The following is a 20,002-nucleotide window of genomic DNA, read 5'->3' on the forward strand; positions in this document are numbered from 1 at the left end:
GTCGGGTGATTTTCTCACGTGACCTTGATTCTGGTGTATAAAAATGGTAACCTGACATTATTTCGGTCCCTGACCCGTCAGGTTCATTACTGGAGGTTGCTATTCGTCTCTTCTCTGCCGCTATCACTTATGAGGACTCTCAGACGCCACCTCTCTTATTCCCTGCCTAGGAGAGCCTATACCAGCTATAGGCGAACCATTAATAATATAAATGAGCAAAATGAACAATTTATTATGAAATTATCAGTGCTTTTGCTAGTTGCAGGCTGCATGTTTGCATTTAATAAGCAAAGCGGTCTAGCCTGGATGATGGATGAAGGAGGTTTTTATGAAAATACACTTAGAAAGTACTCAGGGTAAGCTCACTTGCGTGATCTATGCATGATTTGTGCGCTAGTGGCGCGTGACCTTTAATCATTAAAGTCACTTGTGAATATCATTACTACAACAGGTCTACAATGCTTTTTACAATTTTCTTTAGGAGTTTAACAGGAGAAGCTGTTGCATTCTTTTTTCCTCCTCAATCAAATTCATTCTCTCCTCTCCACAATGCCAATGGCAGCAGCACTTGCTGTAGGAACAGTACCAAGGTCAATGATAATCAAGCGTGGGTGGTAAGGAGACGGATCATTGTTATCATTGTGCTATAATGTGCTAATAGGATGAAGTAAAGGTGTCAAATCCTGCTGTCTCCAGCAAAACAAGAGGTGAGTAGCCAAAAATGCTAATAAGCAATAGCAAGAGTAGATAATTAGTCTTGGCAATAGTAATAATGGTAGTAATGGCATCAAAAATATAAACAAGATTGATTGTTTATAACTAATTATTATGAGTTTTATTTTATTTAGAAAGTAAAAATGTTTTTGTAGTGTCAGCTGTAACTAGACAGGTTTGTACAAAAATTTCCAATAAATAATGATTAATTGTTTCTTTTACTTAGAAGCAGCCGGATGTTTTAATTTGTCTCAGGAAAGCGTTAATCTTAGCAATCATCACGTCTATCTTTATCATCTTCTTGCACCTCCAAAGGACACTCAATGAGCAAATATGTCTAGCATCACCACAAAAAGTGACATGGCAACTTCTCCTGTTTCGCCTTCTACCATTGAGGACTTTATCTAGAGTGAATGGCTACACAGCAAGATTGAACTTTCCTTACTTCTTGAGGATTCTTTTATGGTCATTGTTTGTTTGGTTGTTCGATGTCAAGCTACACGAGGCAGAGAATGAGTCTCTTTCCAGTTATAAGAACTTTCGGAGTCTTTTTAAGAGAAGACTAAAACCTGGTCTTAGACCTATCAATATGTCCTCTGGACTTGTAAGTATATTTAAATGCTCCATGATATTCCCATTAAATATATACTCTCTCTCTCTCTCTCTCTCTCTTAGGTGTCACCAGTTGATGGTAAAGTAATGTATGTTGGTACACTCACTGACGATTACAATACAATTGAGCAGGTCAAAGGTGTCCAGTACTCCTTAAAAGCGTTCCTTGGTAGAGGTGTATTACCGAGATATGGCCGATCTAACGGGATGGTACTACACACTGCAGTTCTGTACCTCTCGCCTGGCGATTATCATCACTTTCATTCTCCTGCTGATTGGAGGCTTCACTTGTATAGACACTTTCCAGGTATGGAAACATTCCATAGAGGAAAAAGGTCCTCATTCCTATGTTAATACTTTCATGTTTTGACCTAAAAATTTATTATGTCACTATAAAGATCACAGCACTCACAAATTCAATTTTTACTCCACTTCACTCTCCCACTTTTCTCTAGGGGAGCTAGTGACAGTGTCCCCGTGGGCAGTTAAGCACATGCCTGGGCTGCTAGCGTTGAATGAGAGGGTTTTGTTATCGGGTCAATGGGAGCACGGATACTTCTCTCTCACTGCAGTAGGCGCTCTTAATGTTGGATCAATATACATTGATAAATATGAGGTAGGTATGCATGGTTCTGCCTATGGTGGTCGGGGGTGGTCGGGACAACCACCTCAACAAATTTTCCAACCAGTTCATCACTTAGACCAACCATCCAATTAATACTAATAACCATACATAAAGCATGATATTGTAGTCTACTAGTATGGTGTACATAAATTTAAAAGGAACAATATTAGTCTCCAACCACCTCTAATTTTTTTATAGGCAGAACCCTGGGTATGATAAATGACATTGAAATGCATGTCAAAATAATTATAATGAACATAATAATGTCTTTTATGCTTGGCAGTAGTGGAGGATGTTACTCTACTGACATATGAAGTGTCATTCAATTTTTAAAGGAATAATAATTATTTAAGGAATAAATCAAGTCCTTTATTTGATTGGTTCTAGGGTTTATAAAAACTATTGATAGCATCAAAGAGAAGAGAGGATAAGGGAGAGAGGGGGAGGGAGTAGGGATAGGGATGAAAAGGACATAATGAGTAGTGACAAGAAAACCAATGATTCTATATACATGTAGTATCTTTCTGACTTCAAGATTATTATTATAATATTGATAGTTTAAGAAATTTCATTAGCAGTGCTGTGTGTGGTGTCATATCCATTCCATTAGAATCGTCATGGCAACAGTATAACGTAGTGATTGTTCTAATTTTTAAAAAATGATAATTTACAATTAGAGTAGAGAGCAGTTACACTCCATCACTTTCTCACAGTACAAATATTCTTTCATCTACTTGTATGTGTACTATAGTATGGTATGTGTGCCTAATAGACCAATGACACTTACATCCAAGATTTTCATAATATACCACTCATAGTTACCACTCATAGTTACCACAGGTATCTATCATCATAGGTATAGTCAATTGTACAAATGTTAGCATAAATAGCATTAGATATCAAAATATATATTTAAAATTGGAGATGTTTTGAAGCTATTTTTTGGGAAAAAGCATTGACTACAGCCTATTATGATATGTGTATAAACTTGAGAGAATTGTGGAGCATGTATTTAACATTGCACAGTCACGTCCGTCAGATCATAATTAATCTATTTATCTTTATTTCATCTTTTTAGGAATTAAAGACAAACGTTAAAGGACACTACAAGTTTAATACATACACAGACAAGCACCTGGGTAAAGTAGGAGACCAGCTGGTCAGAGGAGATCACATTGGGGGCTTCAACATCGGCTCCACTGTTGTCCTAATATTCGAAGCTCCTTCTAGCTTCCAGTTTAACATTAAACCGGGAGATTCTGTAAAATATGGAGAGTCTATAGGAACCATTTAATAACTTATCATAATTGCAATTAGTATGAGTTATTATTGTGTCATTCGTTATTGCATGTGTGTGTGTGTGTGTGTGCATGTGTATACATCAATCACTTTAGTCTACACCTTTAATTAAAGCACAGATCAATATTGCGATTAGCTAATTATTCAATTTATACAACTAAAGAAAGAATGAATTGGCAATTGGCAAACTTTTGGAGCAAGTTTAAAATTTTCTAAAAACATCCAATTGTGCTCAAACTTCATGCATAGTATAAAAACATGCATTTTGTATTAGTAAATAAAAATGGCTCGGCATTTTTTTGGATGAAATTTGGCCAGGATCATAAATTTTGAATTCATAAAAAATTCAATTTTGATCAGAATTAATTCAAACTTTCTACACAACATAAGCACGTGTATTCGTATAAAATAAAATTATAAAAATAAAAAAATTCTCTCCTTTTCAAATTTGGCCAAGTGCCTTGAACTGTACCCTGTATAAGGTACAAAACAGGGACTTGGACCCAATTTCGGAGCAACTTTAAAAAATCATAAAAAAATTCAAACTTGGTCGGGATTAGTTCAAACTTCCTACACAACATAAGTAGACATATATGTATCAGATAAAACAATAAAAATAGAGAATTCTCTTGTTGCAAAATTTGGTTCGAAACTATGTTATGGTACCGGCACTTTGGCCTGATTTTGAGCAGCTTTAAAAAATTCATAAAAATTCAATTTTAATTCGAATCAATTCAAACTTCCTACATGATATAAGTACATGTATATGCATCCGATAAAATTATAAAAATAAAGAATTCTCTTCTTTTCAAATTTGATAAAATGTGGCCAAAACCCCTTACAGAACAGGGGTTGGTCATAACAAGTAAACATGATTGTTTTTTTATAAAAAATTTCTCTTAATAAAACAGCAGTTACGGCATCCAGAGCATTTAGTTTGAATTACAAAAATTTTAGCCCCAGATTTGTCACCCACCCTAACAATCATTATACCAGACATAATACTAGCAATAATGATTCCTACTATTTGCTGGCAGCATGGCTTATATAATTATATGCAATTAATGCTAGCACTTCCTTGTGAAGCTATAACAAAAACTGCATTCAACAACTTCAAATTAAATGACTATTTTAGGTAGTTACTGCCAGTGACAGGTCTATTAAATCATCCTCCCATTTATAGCTAGAGTGTATGGACACTGTGGATCTTATAAGGCATCCATACTATGAGCAACCATTCACATGAAAACACCAGCTTGTTAGGGACGCCTCCACAAGCTGTTAAATACATTAGGTGCTAGTGTGTGTAAGTGGGAAGCACTATTATATTCTTTTTGTGTGACCCACGGATGTTCACCCACCATTTACTTTATTATACTGACATGGAGCCTACACAAAGACCAGCTAGTAAACATCATCCAATAGTAAGAAACACATTTCTTAAACTACTACACTTAAACTTCATATGCCCTACTCAATCATGAAGTTAAACTTAATTTGCATGACATATTTTATCCATATATTCTTAAGACAATAGACTCAATGCATGTTTGTAAGAAAACAAATTTCTATGCTAACTTGTAAGCTCGAATGCATTCTCCTGTAGTAGTGAACATTCCACGAGTCACTTTGTTGTTTTAAATACAAGAGATAGTATACACCTGCCAATGTGACTCCTCTGCATAACTTGTCCATTACGTGATGTAAGGGAGTCTTGGGGAGACAGGAGAAAGGTCACTGACACTTGTTACAGTCAAAATGTCATAGTTACTACACTATGCTATGCATGTTCAATTATATGCTATATATATGTGTAATTCTGTTAGTGCTTAATACATCAATACACCTGGCATCCAGCCACCTTAAGAAGCCAAACAGTTCTGATCAGGATTATACCACTTCCTTTAGCATGCTATAAAGCTACAGGCAGTTGAAGCGTCTGTAAATTGTCAGAGAAAGTGCTAGTATTTCTTCATAATGGACTCCACCATACTCTACAAGTTTGCTAAGAGGCTGAACAGACCTTATTCAAGATACAAGACAGCAGCAGAATGTCCTCCTAATTGCAGCACTGCTGAAACAGGCCCCAGTGAAAACCAAGTGGCTAGTGAGCCAGTATATCAAGAGATTACTGACATGAAAGGTACAGAATGGATGGGGGCATGCATGGCTTGGTATTCTTTATAAAATATACATATGACACTACTATTGAAACTGATTATACTCAAACTGTTTATAAATTGCTGCTAGCTTTATAAAAATAATATTTTTTATAGTCGATGCCAGAATGAAAAAATCACCGCCAACCTCCACGTCTTCTATCAGAGAAAAACCCGAAAAACCAGCACCGTATAGTGGAACGCTCATCAAGAGATCTCTAGACATGAGTGATGGAGATATCAAGAGTCCTGTCAGCTATAGGGATCGCTCCAAGTCATCAAGTCATCTTGAGGACAGGATCACAAGTCAAATTATAATAACAAACAACAGAGCTTCGTCAGTTAGCAGGTATAGTGCACAGTCACTCCATAGCGTGCAGTCTGTTCAAAGCCTAAGTCCTTCAATGTCCAGTACATCTTCTTCAGTGTTCAATGGACATGAAAGACTGCCAGAGATGCCTGGGAGTACAGCAATACAGAAAGTGAGAGAGAGTGGGCCAGAAACACAGGAAACTGCTTGTTTACAAAGGGAGAAGAATATATCAAGCAATTCCTTACTGTCCAGTGAAAGTGCTGCCCCTTTGCCTATAAACAAGCAAGTAAAAGCTACAGCTAAGCAGAAAGAAGAAGAAGAGAAGAAAGAAGGAAAGAAGACAGCCATGGATGGCAGTACAGAATCAGAGCTCTATGTCTTCATGGCAGCCACAGATTCCATCAGAGAGTCAATCTCCTCTCCTCATCTACTAGAGGACAACATGTATGTGACAATGACCCCAGTATCACACAGGAGACCAATGAGAAAAGAGTCTAAAGTCCACGAGTACTACAATGTCCTCCACAATGATAGAATAGGTCACAGCCTACCAGATCTAGTGGTCAAACAAACTTCGATAGAACTCTCTGAAGACGACGAAAAACTCGAAAAGACACCAGCACCACCGACAAATAATCCACTAGGCCTCTACGAGGAGGTCGATTACACTCGCCCTGTACCTCCGCCAAGACGTAAGAAACTTATGAAGTTACAAAGTCAAACGATGAAGGTCTCAGAGCATTCTCCGAGTCCAGCTAGACTGAGTGTTGCGATAATACCACCAAAGGAGGAGTCCCCTCAACCAAACAGGTACACATATAGCTCCGACTCACGAAACAGCTTTATACGAAAAAGAACATCAACAATGCCTCACAAAAACTCTCCGAACAGACAGAGAAGACCCATCGGGATGGTTTTCAACGACATAGTCATCTCGGAGGATTTAGAAAAAGAAATATCAGTATCGCCGCAGTCACCAGTTTCATAATCATCACAAAGAAACACACATCACATCACTACTTAAGAATGCAAATATAACCGAGTATTGGCAGACACACACTAAACCCAGCAGTGATTCTGTTGACAAAACAGGATTTATAAACGCAATTAATCACTTTTGACAGCCCTAGCCAACTCAAGTCCATGTACAATTGTACATACACTTCACGTACTAGCTTGTATTAACATTAAAAACATGTTTCTCTGTCCTCCATACGTAATAATAATAATACTTCAAATAAAATTTAATTCGTTTTTAATTATCTTTATATATGTAATATGTATTATAAAATGTTTTTGAAATGCTTCAATGGCTTGCAAAGGCTGGCTAATAGCTGCTATGTAATAACAAAACCCTCTTGTCTCCATTCAAGACGGAGCCTGTGTAATCCCGTTAGCCAAAGACACGCTTGACAATTAGCTTCGCAATTACGCTTCATAATGAAACATTAATTTGATGACTCCGTGTAGCCTTGGCAGAGAGGAGCACAATGTTTGTAGCAATTGTTATTAAAGGAATTAAACCAAATACAAATATCAGACGAGATGTCTTTCTCACTCATGGATGGCAATGCATACATGTATACCATAATCACATAAGGTGATATGATGCAGTGAAAATGTCCACTACATGTACAGGACCTATTACGCAGTGTTATTATAAGCCCAACAGTCACGCTTGATGTTTCATCAATAGTCATCCAAATTCAGTAACACTGGCCAATCCTGTTTACTAAAGGATTGTTTGTCTTCCCTAAGGTGAATGTTCCATCCTTACTAGGTCATTTCCCTTGAATTATCAAGAAAATCCTTGAAATGCAGTTCATCCTTTAGTCTGAATTACAACATAGTAAGCTTTAACCACATATCCTGTTTTGGAGGACACACACAAAGACTTGGTTATTATGGGAAGCATGTGATCTTGAGTGTACTACGTGTCATCATCAACCATGATGTCATAGCTACATGAATGAAACAGAAGCAGAACTATTGATGATCAATTTGTAACTGGATGTACATATACTGGGTTCACACATAAAACAAAACACAATAATAATAATAACAATAATATAATTATTATTACTTAATTTTATTCCTATTTTTTCATTTCTCATCCTGTCCTAACTTTGTCCCCCCCCCCCCAAATACAAATAATCCCATCTGTTTTGGATGGCCAGTCCTTTGTTTTGTCTTTTGCCTTTTTGTGTTTTGTTTTCTCTTATTTCTTGTTTTGTCCTTCGTGCATTTCATTGTGTATGCCCGTGTGTTGTGTTGGGTTGTAATGCGCTTTGTCTTTCTTCATAATAATACTAATAATAATAATAAAGGAACTAAGAATGAATTTAAAATATAATCTTCAAGAGCAATAACAAGTTAATGACTAATTTCTATTAATCTACTTGTTTTTGAAACCTTTCAAGTCAGTTCTGTTAGAGTGTAGCGGGACTCCTAAAGGATCCTTCTTGACTAAAATGGGATCTTTGATGACATTCTCCATGAAAACCTTATACTCTTCCGTAAAATATCGATCAGACTCGAAAACCTTTTCCGTCACGTCCGACAGCTTCACTAAAATGTCATCTCCTTCGATTCTAACGGAATGAGTCCGCTGCTTCACTCCTTTAGAGCAGTTGTGTTTTATGTTACGAGGATTAAAAGGATCAATGGCGGTATAAAGACTCTCGCCAGTGTCTAGCGTAATACTGTGTTTGTGCCATGGACAGATGATACACATACGACCATGTGAGTCCTATTTAAGAAAATATAATCATATTAACCACATGTAATTGTTTTCACTGAAACACGAACTTGAGTAATTATCGGGAGTTATTTAAGGAGTGTAGTTACAAGCCTCCTACATGTGGATAGTAGCATAGCCACTTCATAAGGTAATTGATGTTTTCGTGTTGTCATAAAATTACAATTATGAAGTATGCGCTACAAATCACGCCAATATTTTAAATTTATAATACTTAGCGTCATGTCATGGACTCATGACCATCAATGATATTAGGTAATACGATATCAAGAATCAAAACTGGTGCATAATACATGTACTTATGTAACTGATGCCAACAAATATCTTTCAAGTCATCAGCATTAATTTTAAAATGAGCTAATTTTTGAAAAAGCAAAGGCTATGCCCATGGTTTTCTCTAAAAAATGGCTCCAAAATCACCCTAATTTTTTCTCACGTTTTCTGATACACATTGATGTCCTTATGCTGTGTAGAAAATTTGAGCTGATTCCAACTTCAATTTTTCAAGTTATGGCCATTTTAAGAAAACGTCAAAATTCTGAAAAATACCCAAGGCTATAGCCCATGGTTTTTTCCAAAAAATGGCTCCGAAATGACCCCAAATTTTTATTACATTTTCTGATACATATTGATGTCCTTATGCTGTGTAGCAACTTTGAACTGATTCTGACTTCAATTTTTCAAGTTGCGACCATTTTAAGAAAACGTCAAAATTCTGAAAAATACCCAAGGCTATAGCCCATGGTTTTTTCCAAAAAATGGCTCCGAAATCACCTCAAATTTTTATTACATTTTCTGATACATATTGATGTCCTTATGCTGTGTAGCAAGTTTGAACTGATTCCGACTTCAATTTTTCAAGTTACGGCCATTTTAAGAAAACGGCAAAATTCTGAAAAATACCCAAGGCTATAGCCCATGGTTTTTTCCAAAAAATGGCTCCGAAATCACCTCAAATTTTTATTACATTTTCTGATACATATTGATGTCCTTATGCTGTGTAGCAAGTTTGAACTGATTCCGACTTCAATTTTTCAAGTTACGGCCATTTTAAGAAAATGCTACAATTCTGAAAAATACCCAAGGCTATAGCCCATGGTTTTTTCCAAAAAATGGCTCTAAAATCACCCCAAATTTTTATTACATTTTCTGATACATATTGATGTCCTTATGCTGTGTAGCAAGTTTCAGCTGATTCCGACTTCAATTTTTCAAGCTACGGTCATTTTAAGAAAATGCTAAAATTCTGAAAAATACCCAAGGCTATAGCCCATGGTTTTTCCCAAAAATTGGCTCCAAAATCACCTCAATTTTTTATTACATTTTCTAATACAGTAATAGTATAAAACCAACACTTTTAACATATCTGACAAATAGATTCTGAGAAGTACTACTCACTTCAATATCTCCAAGGGACAAAGGTCCTCCAGTATCTATAAAAAAAGTCATTATACATATAACTCACAATTTTGATCTCAATTTTTTTGCATAAATCAGTTTACTGTCAACTTACGATAGCAGAAATGATCCAAAGCGTAGACCTGCCCGTTTGCATAAAATAAAGCCAATACTCTGTCCGAGACAGTCACTCTTTGCTTTCTTGAGGACTTCAAATCGCTTAATTTCCCTGCAAATACATACTCACTCTGAGCTGCCATTTACGTGGGAGTGGCTGCTAATGAAATTAAGGTGTGGCTAGTTATAAACTAAACTGAATCACGTGATCCCAGTTATACTTGATCTTATTTGATGGTGGCATGTGCTTTTGCTGTCTCTCTTTATTAGGGTAAAGCAAGCACCTTTAGCTCACCAAATGATATGAAAACAAGTTTGAGTCCACTTTAGGACAATGATATCTTTGCCTTGTTTTTTAATTCCTTATATAAATCAGGGAATGATGACAAGAAGGTAATGCACTTGAGCTTCCATTAAAGAAGCCATGATAGTCATTAATTCTTCACTTTGACCTGACCCTGATTAAATTTACCGTCTAATAGTCATATTGATGAAGCACAATCAAGTTATGCAAAGTGAATGATACATGAGTTAGTAAGGTTTATCTATTGCCGGCCTTGGTAGAGTCGAGCTGACTTATTAATATCATCAGTATATTCATGACACTAGCTTTGTTTTGATAGCAAGATCCATCACACCATTTCCTCCCCTCTCTGTAATTAGTTATGGCTTCCCTATTGTATAGACCACTGGATCTTGTCATAGTCATCATACTGGGCTCATTCTTAGCTATTGGATTGACAATAGGTAAGCAACCCTAAACAACATTACACAACCATTATATTGACATATTGCTTCCCCTTCCAAGATTACATTCAAACATTCTACGGCTCAATACAAAGTGAAGACGATATTGTTTATGGGGTGTGGCCCCCTCCGCCAGTGTTGAAGTCTTATGCATGGTGGTGTTCAAATGTCGATACACTCTTGGCAGTTAATCCATCTTGGTATGCTAAAACTAATAACAATAATTGATTACACCTGCTAATTATGTATCGTTACTTTAGGTATAGCGTAATGGCTGCTTTTAGCCCTTTTATATATTGTCCTTTCTATGTAGCAGCTATTTATGCTTTCATATTTGAAAAGGAATGGATTAGGATTCCAGGTAAGTAGATTAATAATGAATAAATAAGTACACTATTCTATCCCTCTCTCTTTCCTGTTCTATGTAGCATTAATGTGGGGATGGGGTCTTCTTCTCACTATGATCATTGTAGCTCATGAGCAGCTGTATGGACCACATCCAGCAAAAGATGTGACTCTGTTCTTTATTGCTTATGGGGCATATGCTGTAATGCCATTGGTCATAATGGGACGCGTTGCTATGACACCACTGTTTCCAAAATTAACACAAATCAAGCCACCCAGCCCACAACAACGGTCTGGTGGTAAAAAGAAAAAGAATTAAATGAATTTACTTTTTTGATAATGATTTTTGAGCTGATTAGAGAATTGATTGATTATATAATGTTTGTCCAAGCTTAGAGCTTATTATATATAAGTTTTGTCCAAGCTTAGAGTGTGACGTGTGGTCCTTAGAAATTCAAGTCTTCTGGAGGGAGCAAGTCGGGCTTCACAACTTTGATACTAAACTGGGAACTCTATAAAAGAGCATGTGGTTGCAATGTAGCAGTTAGTAATATACAATGTCTTACTTCATTTCCTAGTGTAGTGTCCATCCCTAGGTTACGAGCAATGGCTTGAATGCACTTAATCTCTTCTTGACTGGTACCAATTGGTAATACTAACTCACACATTGAATGATTATTATTGAACTGCCTATAAGGAAAAACACCATCAATAATAAAAGTCTTACTAAGGCTGGTTCCCATAAAGCCATGGATGTTGTATAAAATGAATTAAGAGAAAATTGTGCTGTTGTAGGGGCTGTATGCCTAGTGTATGGAAATCATGTCTTTATGCATAGTGCTCATTAGTTAATTAAGGTGGTATATAATAGTTTTCCTTACTCTAATTTCTCTGTAAGTGCAGCTTTTACTTCTTCAGAGACAGTTAATTCTTCCTCCCCTTCTTGATACAATGATGAATCAGTCTCAGGATCTGTATGGTATATCATAAAGAAAGGACTATAGTACTAAGAGTCATTTACTGATAATACCTGAAGAGGCTCCATTAGCATCTGATTGGAACATACGCGAGTATAATCCTCTCTCCATCACTTCAAATTCACGAATTTTACTGCAAGAAAATTAAAATAAAACTAATATATAATTATTTCAATACTAATAAAGCCTCTAATTTTGACTTTAAAATGTGATAAGCAATTCCATAATTTCCATTTTTGTACTGTCAGAATTTACTGATGTTTTAACATTAAAAATGAATAATACATTTATACTTTTAATGCACAGCACATGCACAATGGTTGCATGTACTTTTGCATGTGCAGGATACATGCTGAAGGCGTGGCTGCATGCAAACCACCGCAAACCCGCCAAAACAGGAGCGAGAAGAAAAGAAAACCTCGAAGACGACAAGATGCCGTTGTCTTTATGTCTCCTTCTTGTAGCTGCCCTTTATCCTGCCAGTGCTTCCGGTCCCTGCTACGATTATCAAGACGCTACCTACAAGGCTCAGTTCGACCCGACAGATTGCAACGCAGAGTGCACGGTGACTCCATTCTTTTCTCCTGATCATTCTGTGACGGCTTATGTAGAAGTGATCAAGGCAGCAGAGGAGAGCATAGATCTACTGGAACCAGGTAACAGTGCGCGGGGACACATTAAATTAGTAAAATCAAGATGGTAGCTTCTTTGTTGTGACTGCTGCTGCACGTGAAGGTCACAAAACCAATGGAATGTGTAATGATCTTTTATCTCGTTTTTGTTATTACAAATGATAAAAAACATCAAGATAAATATATATACTATTGAGCCTAAACAAAACATACTAACATAACAATAAATAATACAAGTTTTAAAATGCATCTTGGCGTAACCTTTTTTTAAATTTTTGCAGATTTTAAAAGTTGGGGCGAGTGTACCAAGTACAAATCTGAATGTGGCGGTCAATGCATTGGTTGTAGTCCAGAGGAACAAGCAACAGAGCCATTCCCAATCTTTGGTACTCTCATGAATGCACTCCACGCCTCCAAAAAAAAGCTCCAAATTCGTTTCCTCACAAATAATTTTGACGTACCCACCTGCTCCAACCTGACCACACCCGTTGACTGGATGTACCTCAATGGTGTCGCCATAAGGAACTACAAAACGACGACGTTCCAACATGCTAAATTCATGATCATAGACAAAGGAAAGAAAGTCCTGATATCCTCGGTTAACTTTAGCCAGACTTCTTTTACAAAGAACAGAGAAGCGGGTGTTATTCTAACCGACTGTCAATGTCCTTTAATTGACTTCTATCAGCGTGTTTTCGACAGTGATTGGGACACAGGCTACGATTATAAACTATCAACAACTTACAGTTCGAACAATAAGAAATACATTACTTATGATAGAGTCATACCCACTAATGACATGGGACCGTTCCCTGTCACCGGTGCCTATGTCACCGATATGACGGACGTTGAGGGTGTGACAGTGGTCAATGGTTACACAGCACCGGATAACGCTCGGGACACTTTCATGAATGGCCTGGATTCGGCAAAAGAGTCTTTAAAGATCCACATTTATCAGATAACAGACGATGGTATTTGCGATAAGGTTCTTGATTTATACAAAAATGGCATCAACGTTACACTCTTGGTTGGGTCTTACATTGTTAGTTACATTGACTATGAGAGGGCACAGGTGAGCAATATTTATAATTAATAATTTTAAATTTTATTTTTATTTTAGGATTGTTATTGTAAACTCTACAAAGGTGGTCTGAAGGGACACATAAAAAAGTCTTATTCAAAATTCAAATTCTCTCATCAAAAGTATTGGATTATTGATGAAACTACGGTCCACCTTAGCACTGGTAGAACACACATACTAACATACACACATATCTACATACATTATTCATATACACAGAGTTACTAATACTTAGCAATAGCACTAATAAGTATGCCAGTACATTTATGCTTGATCTGGCAATAGCTTATAATAATGCTACACCTAACACACCCACCAGTGGCTGATATAGTGCATCAATGAAAATCATTATCAATTCAACGAGGGAATCAGCACTACAATGTCTCACTACTTGACAGTTTAAATAATGATACACTATATCTCACTCATACTGTATTACATGTAAACAATCTGATAACACATACACACAAGGAGTATCCTTATAGAGTCTTCTCTCTGTCTTTCCTCTCTCTCTACCTCCCTGTCTCCTCTCTCCCTTTCTCCCCCTCCCTCCCTCTCTCTCTTTCTCCTCTCTCCCTTTCTCCCCCCTCTCACCCTCCCTCCTTCCCTCTCTCCTCAGGTAATTGGAGTCCAAGTGATTTCCCTGAAGGAAGTACATTCCCTCCTTATGCTAAGTCAAGGAGTTCTGTCAATCGTGACATGTTGGTAGTAATGAAGAGCCCAAAGGTTGTTGCCATATTTGAGGAAGTGTTCACTAATGATTGGAACGTTGGGACTCCGTGGGAACCAAAGCCCGGGAAATGCTGAAAACTAGTTTTCTTTGTTGAGTGACTAAAGCTGTAGACACTATAGTACAAATACATTAGTGCTAATCTAAGATTCATTGCTATTTCTATTTCTATTATTATTCTTTATAAAATACATTTATATGTAATAGGTCATCATAATATTATGAAATGGAGGAGAGCTGTTATTGTATGTGAGTCAAAAAGGAAGTGGCATTGCCTTAGAAGTCATGTTATCTGTTAGCTTACGATCAATTCACATACATAAGTACCTGTAAACATATGCCTAATGAATACTTTCAACTTTGTTACATAAATTGTTAATACACCAAACATTTATAGGCACTTTCAATAGCAATGTATTACAGCATTGGTCTGTAGTTTTAAAAATGTCATGTATATTGTAAAAAAACATTGCAGATAACAGATAATGTTGCAGTGCTAATATAAACTCAAATAAATTAAATAGAGCTTTAGATAACCATAAGCAGTGCTAGAGAAGAGTGTTATAACTGATAATGTTAATGTAAGCTTAACTATAATTATTTTCCTAGTCACTTATTGTATTATTATTATTATGATTTTTCATGATTATTATTTTCTGTACTTATTTTCATTCATTATGTAAGGTTATATGATGCATGATATGTTGATTTCTTTCTAGTGTTATGTAATGTTATGCAAGATGTTTCTGTGATGTATTTAAGTGAGTGCTTGTTCAGTTTTAAGAAGTTTTTAACTTATTGATAAAATAGTTCGTTGATTCTTGTGAGACCTCTCTTTACCTTTCCTTCTCAGTCACTACGAAAAGATAGAAAACAAGACAATGTCAAAAAGCTTTCAAAGTGAAGCTAAGGATTTCAATGAAGAAATGAAGCTAACACAAAACACAGCCTATGAAGCAGTAGTAAAGACTGATACTAGTACTGAAGAAGCAATGTACTCAGATCTTCATGACTACTCAGGTATATACCATACAAGTAATTTATTATTAAAACTAATGTATGATATATTCATTAGATCATCAGCTACCAAAAGCTAATGTTAAGGATACCAAACCTCCTCAACAACCAGTGCAGTATACTGTAGGAAAGAAGTCATTTGCTGCAATAATAATTCTACTGGTGATCATAATATTCCTATTGGTAGCTATACTTGTACTTAACTTAATATCAAAAGATACCTTCATGAGTACATGTACAAGTGATACAAGCAGTAATAGTGCTGGCCTCACTAATAGTGGTAATACTGCTATTAACAGTAACCTGTCACTGATACAGGATACAATGAATAGCATAATTCAACAGATTATGGTACATGCTAATAATACCAACAGGTCTACAGATGAACTACTTCAATTACTGAACACTAGTCTTATTAAAGATATCAGTATACCAACTGCTGCTGCTGTTAATGATGTACTACTAATAGTCAATGAACTACAGAATGGGTCCTTTTTGTTTAATTCCATTCGACCTGTTTCTTGTAAAGATATTAAAGTAGCTCATCCCAACAATCCTTCTGGTTACTATCATGTTAACAGTCGCAATATGTACTGCAATATGGGAGAGCTGTGTGGACAAGATGGAGGATGGACAAGAATAGCTTATCTTGATACGACTATGAACTGTCCTTCTGGACTTCAAAAATTGATGACTGGAGGCATTAGAGTTTGTAGGAGAGAGGGTAATTCTGCTGGTTGTAGGTCTAATGTATTCCAAACAAATGGTATCAGTTATAGTCAAATATGTGGTAAAGTGGTTGGATATCAAAAGGGAACAACTGATGCTGTTCGAACTAACAACAATAATATTGATAGTGCTTATCTTGATGGAGTCAGTATCACACGTGGGTCACCTCGTCAACATGTCTGGTCTTATATGGCTGGGCATCAGTCAAATATCAATTCAAGTAAATCCTGTCCTTGCAATACTGGAGCAACTAATCCAGTTCCACCATTTGTAGGAGAGCACTACTATTGTGAGTCAGGTATAAATGGTAATCCAAATGGTAACTCCATTTATATTGCTGATCCATTGTGGGATGGAAATAACTGTCCTTCATATGAAGCTCCTTGTTGTAATGGTACTGGTCTTCCATGGTTCTTCAGAGATTATGGTAATGCTACCATTACTGATTACATTGAACTGAGGGTGTGTGGGAATGAGGTATGGAGCAATGAAGATACTCCAGTTCAATTGTATGAGATTTATGTCAAGTAAAGGAACAATTAATAATTATAAGTAGTGCATTGTCTTTGTTAGTAGTTAGTTTTATAGAACATTGTCATTAGTAAAACACATAATAATTATTATCAAGAGTAAATAATCATTACCTATTCTATCTTGTTATTAGTGTGTAAACAATAGTGAAAAGTGAAAGTAGAGATATCATAATTCATAATATTCTTTGAGTGAGTTATACAACAAAAAATTTAACAATAAATAGGACACTTCAGCTATTTTTATTATTATACTATTATTAATACTCAGCTTTGTTTGTCGTATAATTTACACAAAGAATATCATAGATTATAAACACAACAAGGAACCTGAAGGATATTATTATAGAGATATCACAAACTACAATACTTTGACACGGTATTTATAATGAAAACAAATGTGCTGTTATTCATTAATAGTGCCAATATAAACACAAATAAAATTATATAATAAATAGAGCTTTAGATAACCATAAGCAGTGCTAGTGAAGAGTGTTGTAACTAATAATGTTAATGTAAGCTTAATTATAATTATTTTTTAGGCACTTATTGTATTATTATTATCATGATTTTCCTGATTATTATTTTCTGTACTTATTTTCATTCATTATGTAAGGTTATATGATGTATGCAATGTTGATTTCTTTCTAGTGTTATACAATGTTATGCAAGATGTTTCTGTGATGTATTTAAGTCAGTGCTTCTTTAGTTTTAAGAAGTTTTTAACTTATTGATAAAATTGTCCGTTGATTCACGTGAGACCTCTCTTTACTTTTTTTCTCGGTCACTACTGTACAAAGAAATGGAAAACAAGACAATGTCAACAAGCTTTCAAAGTGAAGCTAAGGATTTCAATGAAGAAATGAACCTAACACAAAACACAGCCTATCAACCAGTAGTAAAGACTGATACTAGTACTGAAGAAGCAATGTACTTAGATCTTCTGGACTACTCAGGTATATACCATACAAGTAATTTATTATTAAAACTAATGTATGATATATTCATTAGATTATCAGCTACCAAAAGCTAATGTTAAGGATACCAAACCTCCTCAACAACCAGTGCAGTATATTGTAGGAAAGAAGTCATTTGCTGCAATAATAATTCTACTGGTGATCATAATATTCCTATTGGTAGCTATACTTGTGCTTAATTTAATATCAAAAGATACCTTCATGAGTACATGCACATGTGATACAAGCAGCAATAGTGCTGGCCTCACTAATAGTGGTAATACTGCTATTAACTGTAACCTGTCACTGATACAGAAAAATGTGGAGGATATAAAGGAACAGATTAATGAGCAAAATGTTAACAGTAACTTCTCACTAATACAGAACACAATGAATAACATAATTCAACAAATTATGGTACATGCTAATAATACCAACAGGTCTACAGATGAACTACTTCAATTACTGAACACTAGTCTTATTAAAGATATCAGTATACCAACTGCTGCTGCTGTTAATGATGTACTACTAATAGTCAATGAATTACTAGAGATACAGAATGGATCCTCTACTCAAACTATTTCATGCAAAGTTATTAAAGCAGCTCATCCCAACAGTCCTTCTGGTTACTATCATGTTAATGGTCACAATACATACTGCAATATGGGAGAGCTGTGTGGACAAGATGGAGGATGGACAAGAATAGCTTATCTTGATATGACTATGAACTGTCCTTCTGGACTTGAGGAATTGATGACTGGAGGCATTAGAGTTTGTAGGAGAGAGGGTAATTCTGCTGGTTGTAGGTCTAACATATTCCAAACAAATGGTATCAGTTATAGTCAAATATGTGGTAAAGTGGTTGGATATCAAAAGGGAAGAACTGATGGAGTCAACACTAACAATATTAATAAACCTTATATTGATGGAGTCAGTATCACACGTGGGTCACCTCGTAAACATGTCTGGTCTTATATAGCTGGAATAAGGTCTGATGTCAATACAGGTCCTACCTGTCCTTGTAATACTGGAGCAACTAATACAGTTCCATCATTTGTAGGAAAGAACTACTATTGTGAGTCAGGTAGAAATGGTAGTCATCCTAGTACTAACTCCATTTACACTGCTGATCCATTGTGGGATGGGAATAACTGTCCTTCAAAAGAAGCTCCTTGTTGTACTGGTACTGGTCTTCCATGGTTCTTCAGAGATTATGGTAATGCTACAATTACTGATTACATTGAACTGAGGGTGTGTGGGAATGCAGGATATGCAGATGAAGATACCCCAGTTCAATTGTATGAGATTTATGTCAAGTAAAGGAACAATTAATAATTATAAGTAGTGCATTGTCTTTGTTAGTAGGTAGTTTTATAGAACATTGTCATTAGTAGAGACATGTAATTAATTATTATTTTGTAAAAAAAATCATAACTAACATTTTAAAGAGCCAGATATTATAAACTACATACCTTGACTCGCTTTTTATAATGAAAACAAAATGTGCTGTTGTTCATTAACAACTATAAATACAAAAATGAAATTATATAAAGAGCTGTAGATAACCATAAGCAGTGCTAGTGAAGAGATGGAAAACTAGACAATGTCAACAAGCTTTCAAAGTGAAGCTAAGGATTTCAATGAAGAAATGAAGCTAACACAAAACACAGCCTATCAACCAGTAGTAAAGACTCATACTAGTACTGAAGAAGCAATGTACTCAGATCTTCATGACTACTCAGGTATATACCATACAAGTAATTTATTATTAAAACTAATGTATGATATATTCATTAGATTATCAGCTACCAAAAGCTAATGTTAAGGATACCAAACCTCCTCAACAACTAGTGCAGTATACTGTAGGAAAGAAGTCATTTGCTGCAATAACAATTTGACAGTGACCGACTGAGACACAGGCTACGATTAAAAACTCTCAACAACTTACAGTTCCAACAATAAGAAATACATTACTTACGATAGAGTGATACCCACTAGTGACATGGGACCGTTCCCTGTCACTGGTGCCTATGTCACCGATATGACGGACGTTGAGGGTGTGACAGTGGTCAATGGTTACACAGCACCGGATAACACTCGGGACACTTTCATGAACGGTCTGGATTCGGCAAAAGAGTCTTTAAAGGTCCACATTTATCAGATAACAGACGATGGTATTTGTGATAAGGTTCTTGATTCATACAAAAATGGTGTCACCATTACACTCTTGGTTGGGTCCTACATTGCTAGTTACATTGACTAT

At 35.9% G+C, this 20,002-nt stretch overlaps 8 protein-coding genes across 12 annotated transcripts in view; 6 read left to right on the top strand and 2 right to left on the bottom strand.

The window, feature by feature from the left end:
- Positions 1 to 41: 41 nt before the first annotated feature.
- LOC100634642 (phosphatidylserine decarboxylase proenzyme, mitochondrial-like) lies at positions 42 to 3,402 on the top strand. Of its 2 annotated transcripts, none has more exons than XM_003385178.3 (8): positions 42 to 356; positions 482 to 614; positions 662 to 707; positions 849 to 889; positions 941 to 1,318; positions 1,390 to 1,633; positions 1,782 to 1,942; positions 3,030 to 3,402. In XM_003385178.3, the coding sequence occupies exons 1-8, from the start codon at positions 130 to 132 to the stop codon at positions 3,243 to 3,245; spliced, it is 1,446 nt and encodes a 481-aa protein (XP_003385226.2). In that variant the 5' UTR covers positions 42 to 129; the 3' UTR covers positions 3,246 to 3,402. The 2 variants fall into 2 exon arrangements, with proteins under 2 accessions (XP_003385226.2, XP_019850075.1); XM_019994516.1 differs by having other exon boundaries at positions 944 to 1,318.
- A 1,731-nt stretch (positions 3,403 to 5,133) lies between these two features.
- On the top strand, positions 5,134 to 7,032 carry LOC109580923 (uncharacterized). Its single transcript, XM_019994517.1, has 2 exons — positions 5,134 to 5,393; positions 5,527 to 7,032. The coding sequence occupies exons 1-2, from the start codon at positions 5,228 to 5,230 to the stop codon at positions 6,708 to 6,710; spliced, it is 1,350 nt and encodes a 449-aa protein (XP_019850076.1). The 5' UTR covers positions 5,134 to 5,227; the 3' UTR covers positions 6,711 to 7,032.
- Positions 7,033 to 8,026: 994 nt separating this feature from the next.
- LOC100634768 (Rieske domain-containing protein-like) lies at positions 8,027 to 10,159 on the bottom strand. Its single transcript, XM_003385179.3, has 3 exons — positions 9,994 to 10,159; positions 9,879 to 9,913; positions 8,027 to 8,471 (listed from the first exon to the last, which is right to left on the bottom strand). Exons 1-3 carry the CDS (start codon positions 10,136 to 10,138, stop codon positions 8,118 to 8,120), a joined length of 534 nt encoding a protein of 177 aa, XP_003385227.1. The 5' UTR covers positions 10,139 to 10,159; the 3' UTR covers positions 8,027 to 8,117.
- A 44-nt stretch (positions 10,160 to 10,203) lies between these two features.
- LOC109580930 (uncharacterized) lies at positions 10,204 to 11,482 on the top strand. 3 transcript variants are annotated; one of them, XR_002184443.1, is made up of 5 exons: positions 10,204 to 10,510; positions 10,681 to 10,742; positions 10,804 to 10,942; positions 11,003 to 11,103; positions 11,171 to 11,482. XR_002184443.1 is itself a non-coding variant. In XM_019994525.1 (5 exons), the coding sequence occupies exons 1-5, from the start codon at positions 10,515 to 10,517 to the stop codon at positions 11,404 to 11,406; spliced, it is 549 nt and encodes a 182-aa protein (XP_019850084.1). In that variant the 5' UTR covers positions 10,204 to 10,514; the 3' UTR covers positions 11,407 to 11,482. The 3 variants fall into 3 exon arrangements, 2 of the variants coding, with proteins under 2 accessions (XP_019850084.1, XP_019850083.1); XM_019994525.1 differs by having other exon boundaries at positions 10,204 to 10,525; XM_019994524.1 differs by having other exon boundaries at positions 10,560 to 10,742.
- LOC100634891 (inactive peptidyl-prolyl cis-trans isomerase FKBP6-like) overlaps positions 11,335 to 20,002 on the bottom strand; it is a 27,520-nt gene continuing 18,852 nt past the window's right edge. Inside the window, exons 10-13 of the mRNA XM_011404529.2 lie at positions 12,118 to 12,197; positions 11,969 to 12,059; positions 11,654 to 11,777; positions 11,335 to 11,599 (exon numbers count right to left, since the gene is read on the bottom strand). Coding sequence (XP_011402831.2) covers positions 11,534 to 11,599; positions 11,654 to 11,777; positions 11,969 to 12,059; positions 12,118 to 12,197 — 361 coding nt within the window. The 3' untranslated portion in view covers positions 11,335 to 11,533. The remainder of the gene's footprint in view (positions 11,600 to 11,653; positions 11,778 to 11,968; positions 12,060 to 12,117; positions 12,198 to 20,002) is intronic.
- On the top strand, positions 12,438 to 14,637 carry LOC105312134 (uncharacterized). Its single transcript, XM_011404528.2, has 4 exons — positions 12,438 to 12,720; positions 12,978 to 13,768; positions 13,817 to 13,940; positions 14,397 to 14,637. Exons 1-4 carry the CDS (start codon positions 12,498 to 12,500, stop codon positions 14,582 to 14,584), a joined length of 1,326 nt encoding a protein of 441 aa, XP_011402830.1. The 5' UTR covers positions 12,438 to 12,497; the 3' UTR covers positions 14,585 to 14,637.
- The window catches only part of LOC109580926 (uncharacterized), an 11,040-nt gene continuing 6,229 nt past the window's right edge, over positions 15,192 to 20,002 (top strand). The window contains exons 1-3 of one of the 2 annotated variants that reach the window (XM_019994521.1): positions 15,192 to 15,527; positions 15,583 to 16,473; positions 16,528 to 16,931. In XM_019994521.1, coding sequence (XP_019850080.1) covers positions 15,389 to 15,527; positions 15,583 to 16,473; positions 16,528 to 16,784 — 1,287 coding nt within the window. In that variant the 5' untranslated portion in view covers positions 15,192 to 15,388 and the 3' untranslated portion in view covers positions 16,785 to 16,931. Of the gene's footprint in view, positions 15,528 to 15,582; positions 16,932 to 20,002 lie in introns of those variants that run through there. The other variant, XM_019994520.1, reaches the window with a different exon arrangement.
- Positions 18,119 to 20,002, top strand: part of LOC109580928 (uncharacterized) — a 9,745-nt gene continuing 7,861 nt past the window's right edge. The window contains exon 1 of the mRNA XM_019994523.1: positions 18,119 to 19,104. Coding sequence (XP_019850082.1) covers positions 18,130 to 19,059 — 930 coding nt within the window. The 5' untranslated portion in view covers positions 18,119 to 18,129 and the 3' untranslated portion in view covers positions 19,060 to 19,104. The remainder of the gene's footprint in view (positions 19,105 to 20,002) is intronic.

Source organism: Amphimedon queenslandica, unplaced genomic scaffold (assembly GCF_000090795.2).
Source record: "Amphimedon queenslandica unplaced genomic scaffold, v1.1 AMPQUscaffold_13471, whole genome shotgun sequence".
NCBI classification, from domain to species: Eukaryota; Metazoa; Porifera; class Demospongiae; order Haplosclerida; family Niphatidae; genus Amphimedon; species Amphimedon queenslandica.

What these genes read in the sequence shown, in the direction of transcription:
- LOC109580923 (XM_019994517.1), top strand. Translation starts at nt 5,228, where the DNA reads ATGGACTCCACCATACTCTACAAGTTTGCTAAGAGGCTGAACAGACCT. An exon ending in AGAGATTACTGACATGAAAG is followed by an intron (nt 5,394 to 5,526) that starts GTACAGAATGGA and finishes TATTTTTTATAG; the next exon opens with TCGATGCCAGAATGAAAAAA.
- LOC109580930 (XM_019994524.1), top strand. Translation starts at nt 10,661, where the DNA reads ATGGCTTCCCTATTGTATAGACCACTGGATCTTGTCATAGTCATCATA. An exon ending in AGCTATTGGATTGACAATAG is followed by an intron (nt 10,743 to 10,803) that starts GTAAGCAACCCT and finishes TCCCCTTCCAAG; the next exon opens with ATTACATTCAAACATTCTAC. An exon ending in GGAATGGATTAGGATTCCAG is followed by an intron (nt 11,104 to 11,170) that starts GTAAGTAGATTA and finishes TGTTCTATGTAG; the next exon opens with CATTAATGTGGGGATGGGGT.
- LOC105312134 (XM_011404528.2), top strand. Translation starts at nt 12,498, where the DNA reads ATGCCGTTGTCTTTATGTCTCCTTCTTGTAGCTGCCCTTTATCCTGCC. An exon ending in CATAGATCTACTGGAACCAG is followed by an intron (nt 12,721 to 12,977) that starts GTAACAGTGCGC and finishes AAATTTTTGCAG; the next exon opens with ATTTTAAAAGTTGGGGCGAG. An exon ending in TTGACTATGAGAGGGCACAG is followed by an intron (nt 13,769 to 13,816) that starts GTGAGCAATATT and finishes TTTTTATTTTAG; the next exon opens with GATTGTTATTGTAAACTCTA.
- LOC100634642 (XM_003385178.3), top strand. Translation starts at nt 130, where the DNA reads ATGAGGACTCTCAGACGCCACCTCTCTTATTCCCTGCCTAGGAGAGCC. An exon ending in TGTCAGCTGTAACTAGACAG is followed by an intron (nt 890 to 940) that starts GTTTGTACAAAA and finishes TCTTTTACTTAG; the next exon opens with AAGCAGCCGGATGTTTTAAT. An exon ending in TATACATTGATAAATATGAG is followed by an intron (nt 1,943 to 3,029) that starts GTAGGTATGCAT and finishes TCATCTTTTTAG; the next exon opens with GAATTAAAGACAAACGTTAA.
- LOC100634768 (XM_003385179.3), bottom strand. Translation starts at nt 10,138, where the DNA reads ATGGCAGCTCAGAGTGAGTATGTATTTGCAGGGAAATTAAGCGATTTG. An exon ending in TTTGGATCATTTCTGCTATC is followed by an intron (nt 9,914 to 9,993) that starts GTAAGTTGACAG and finishes CTTTTTTTATAG; the next exon opens with ATACTGGAGGACCTTTGTCC. An exon ending in TGTCCCTTGGAGATATTGAA is followed by an intron (nt 8,472 to 9,878) that starts GTGAGTAGTACT and finishes TTTCTTAAATAG; the next exon opens with GACTCACATGGTCGTATGTG.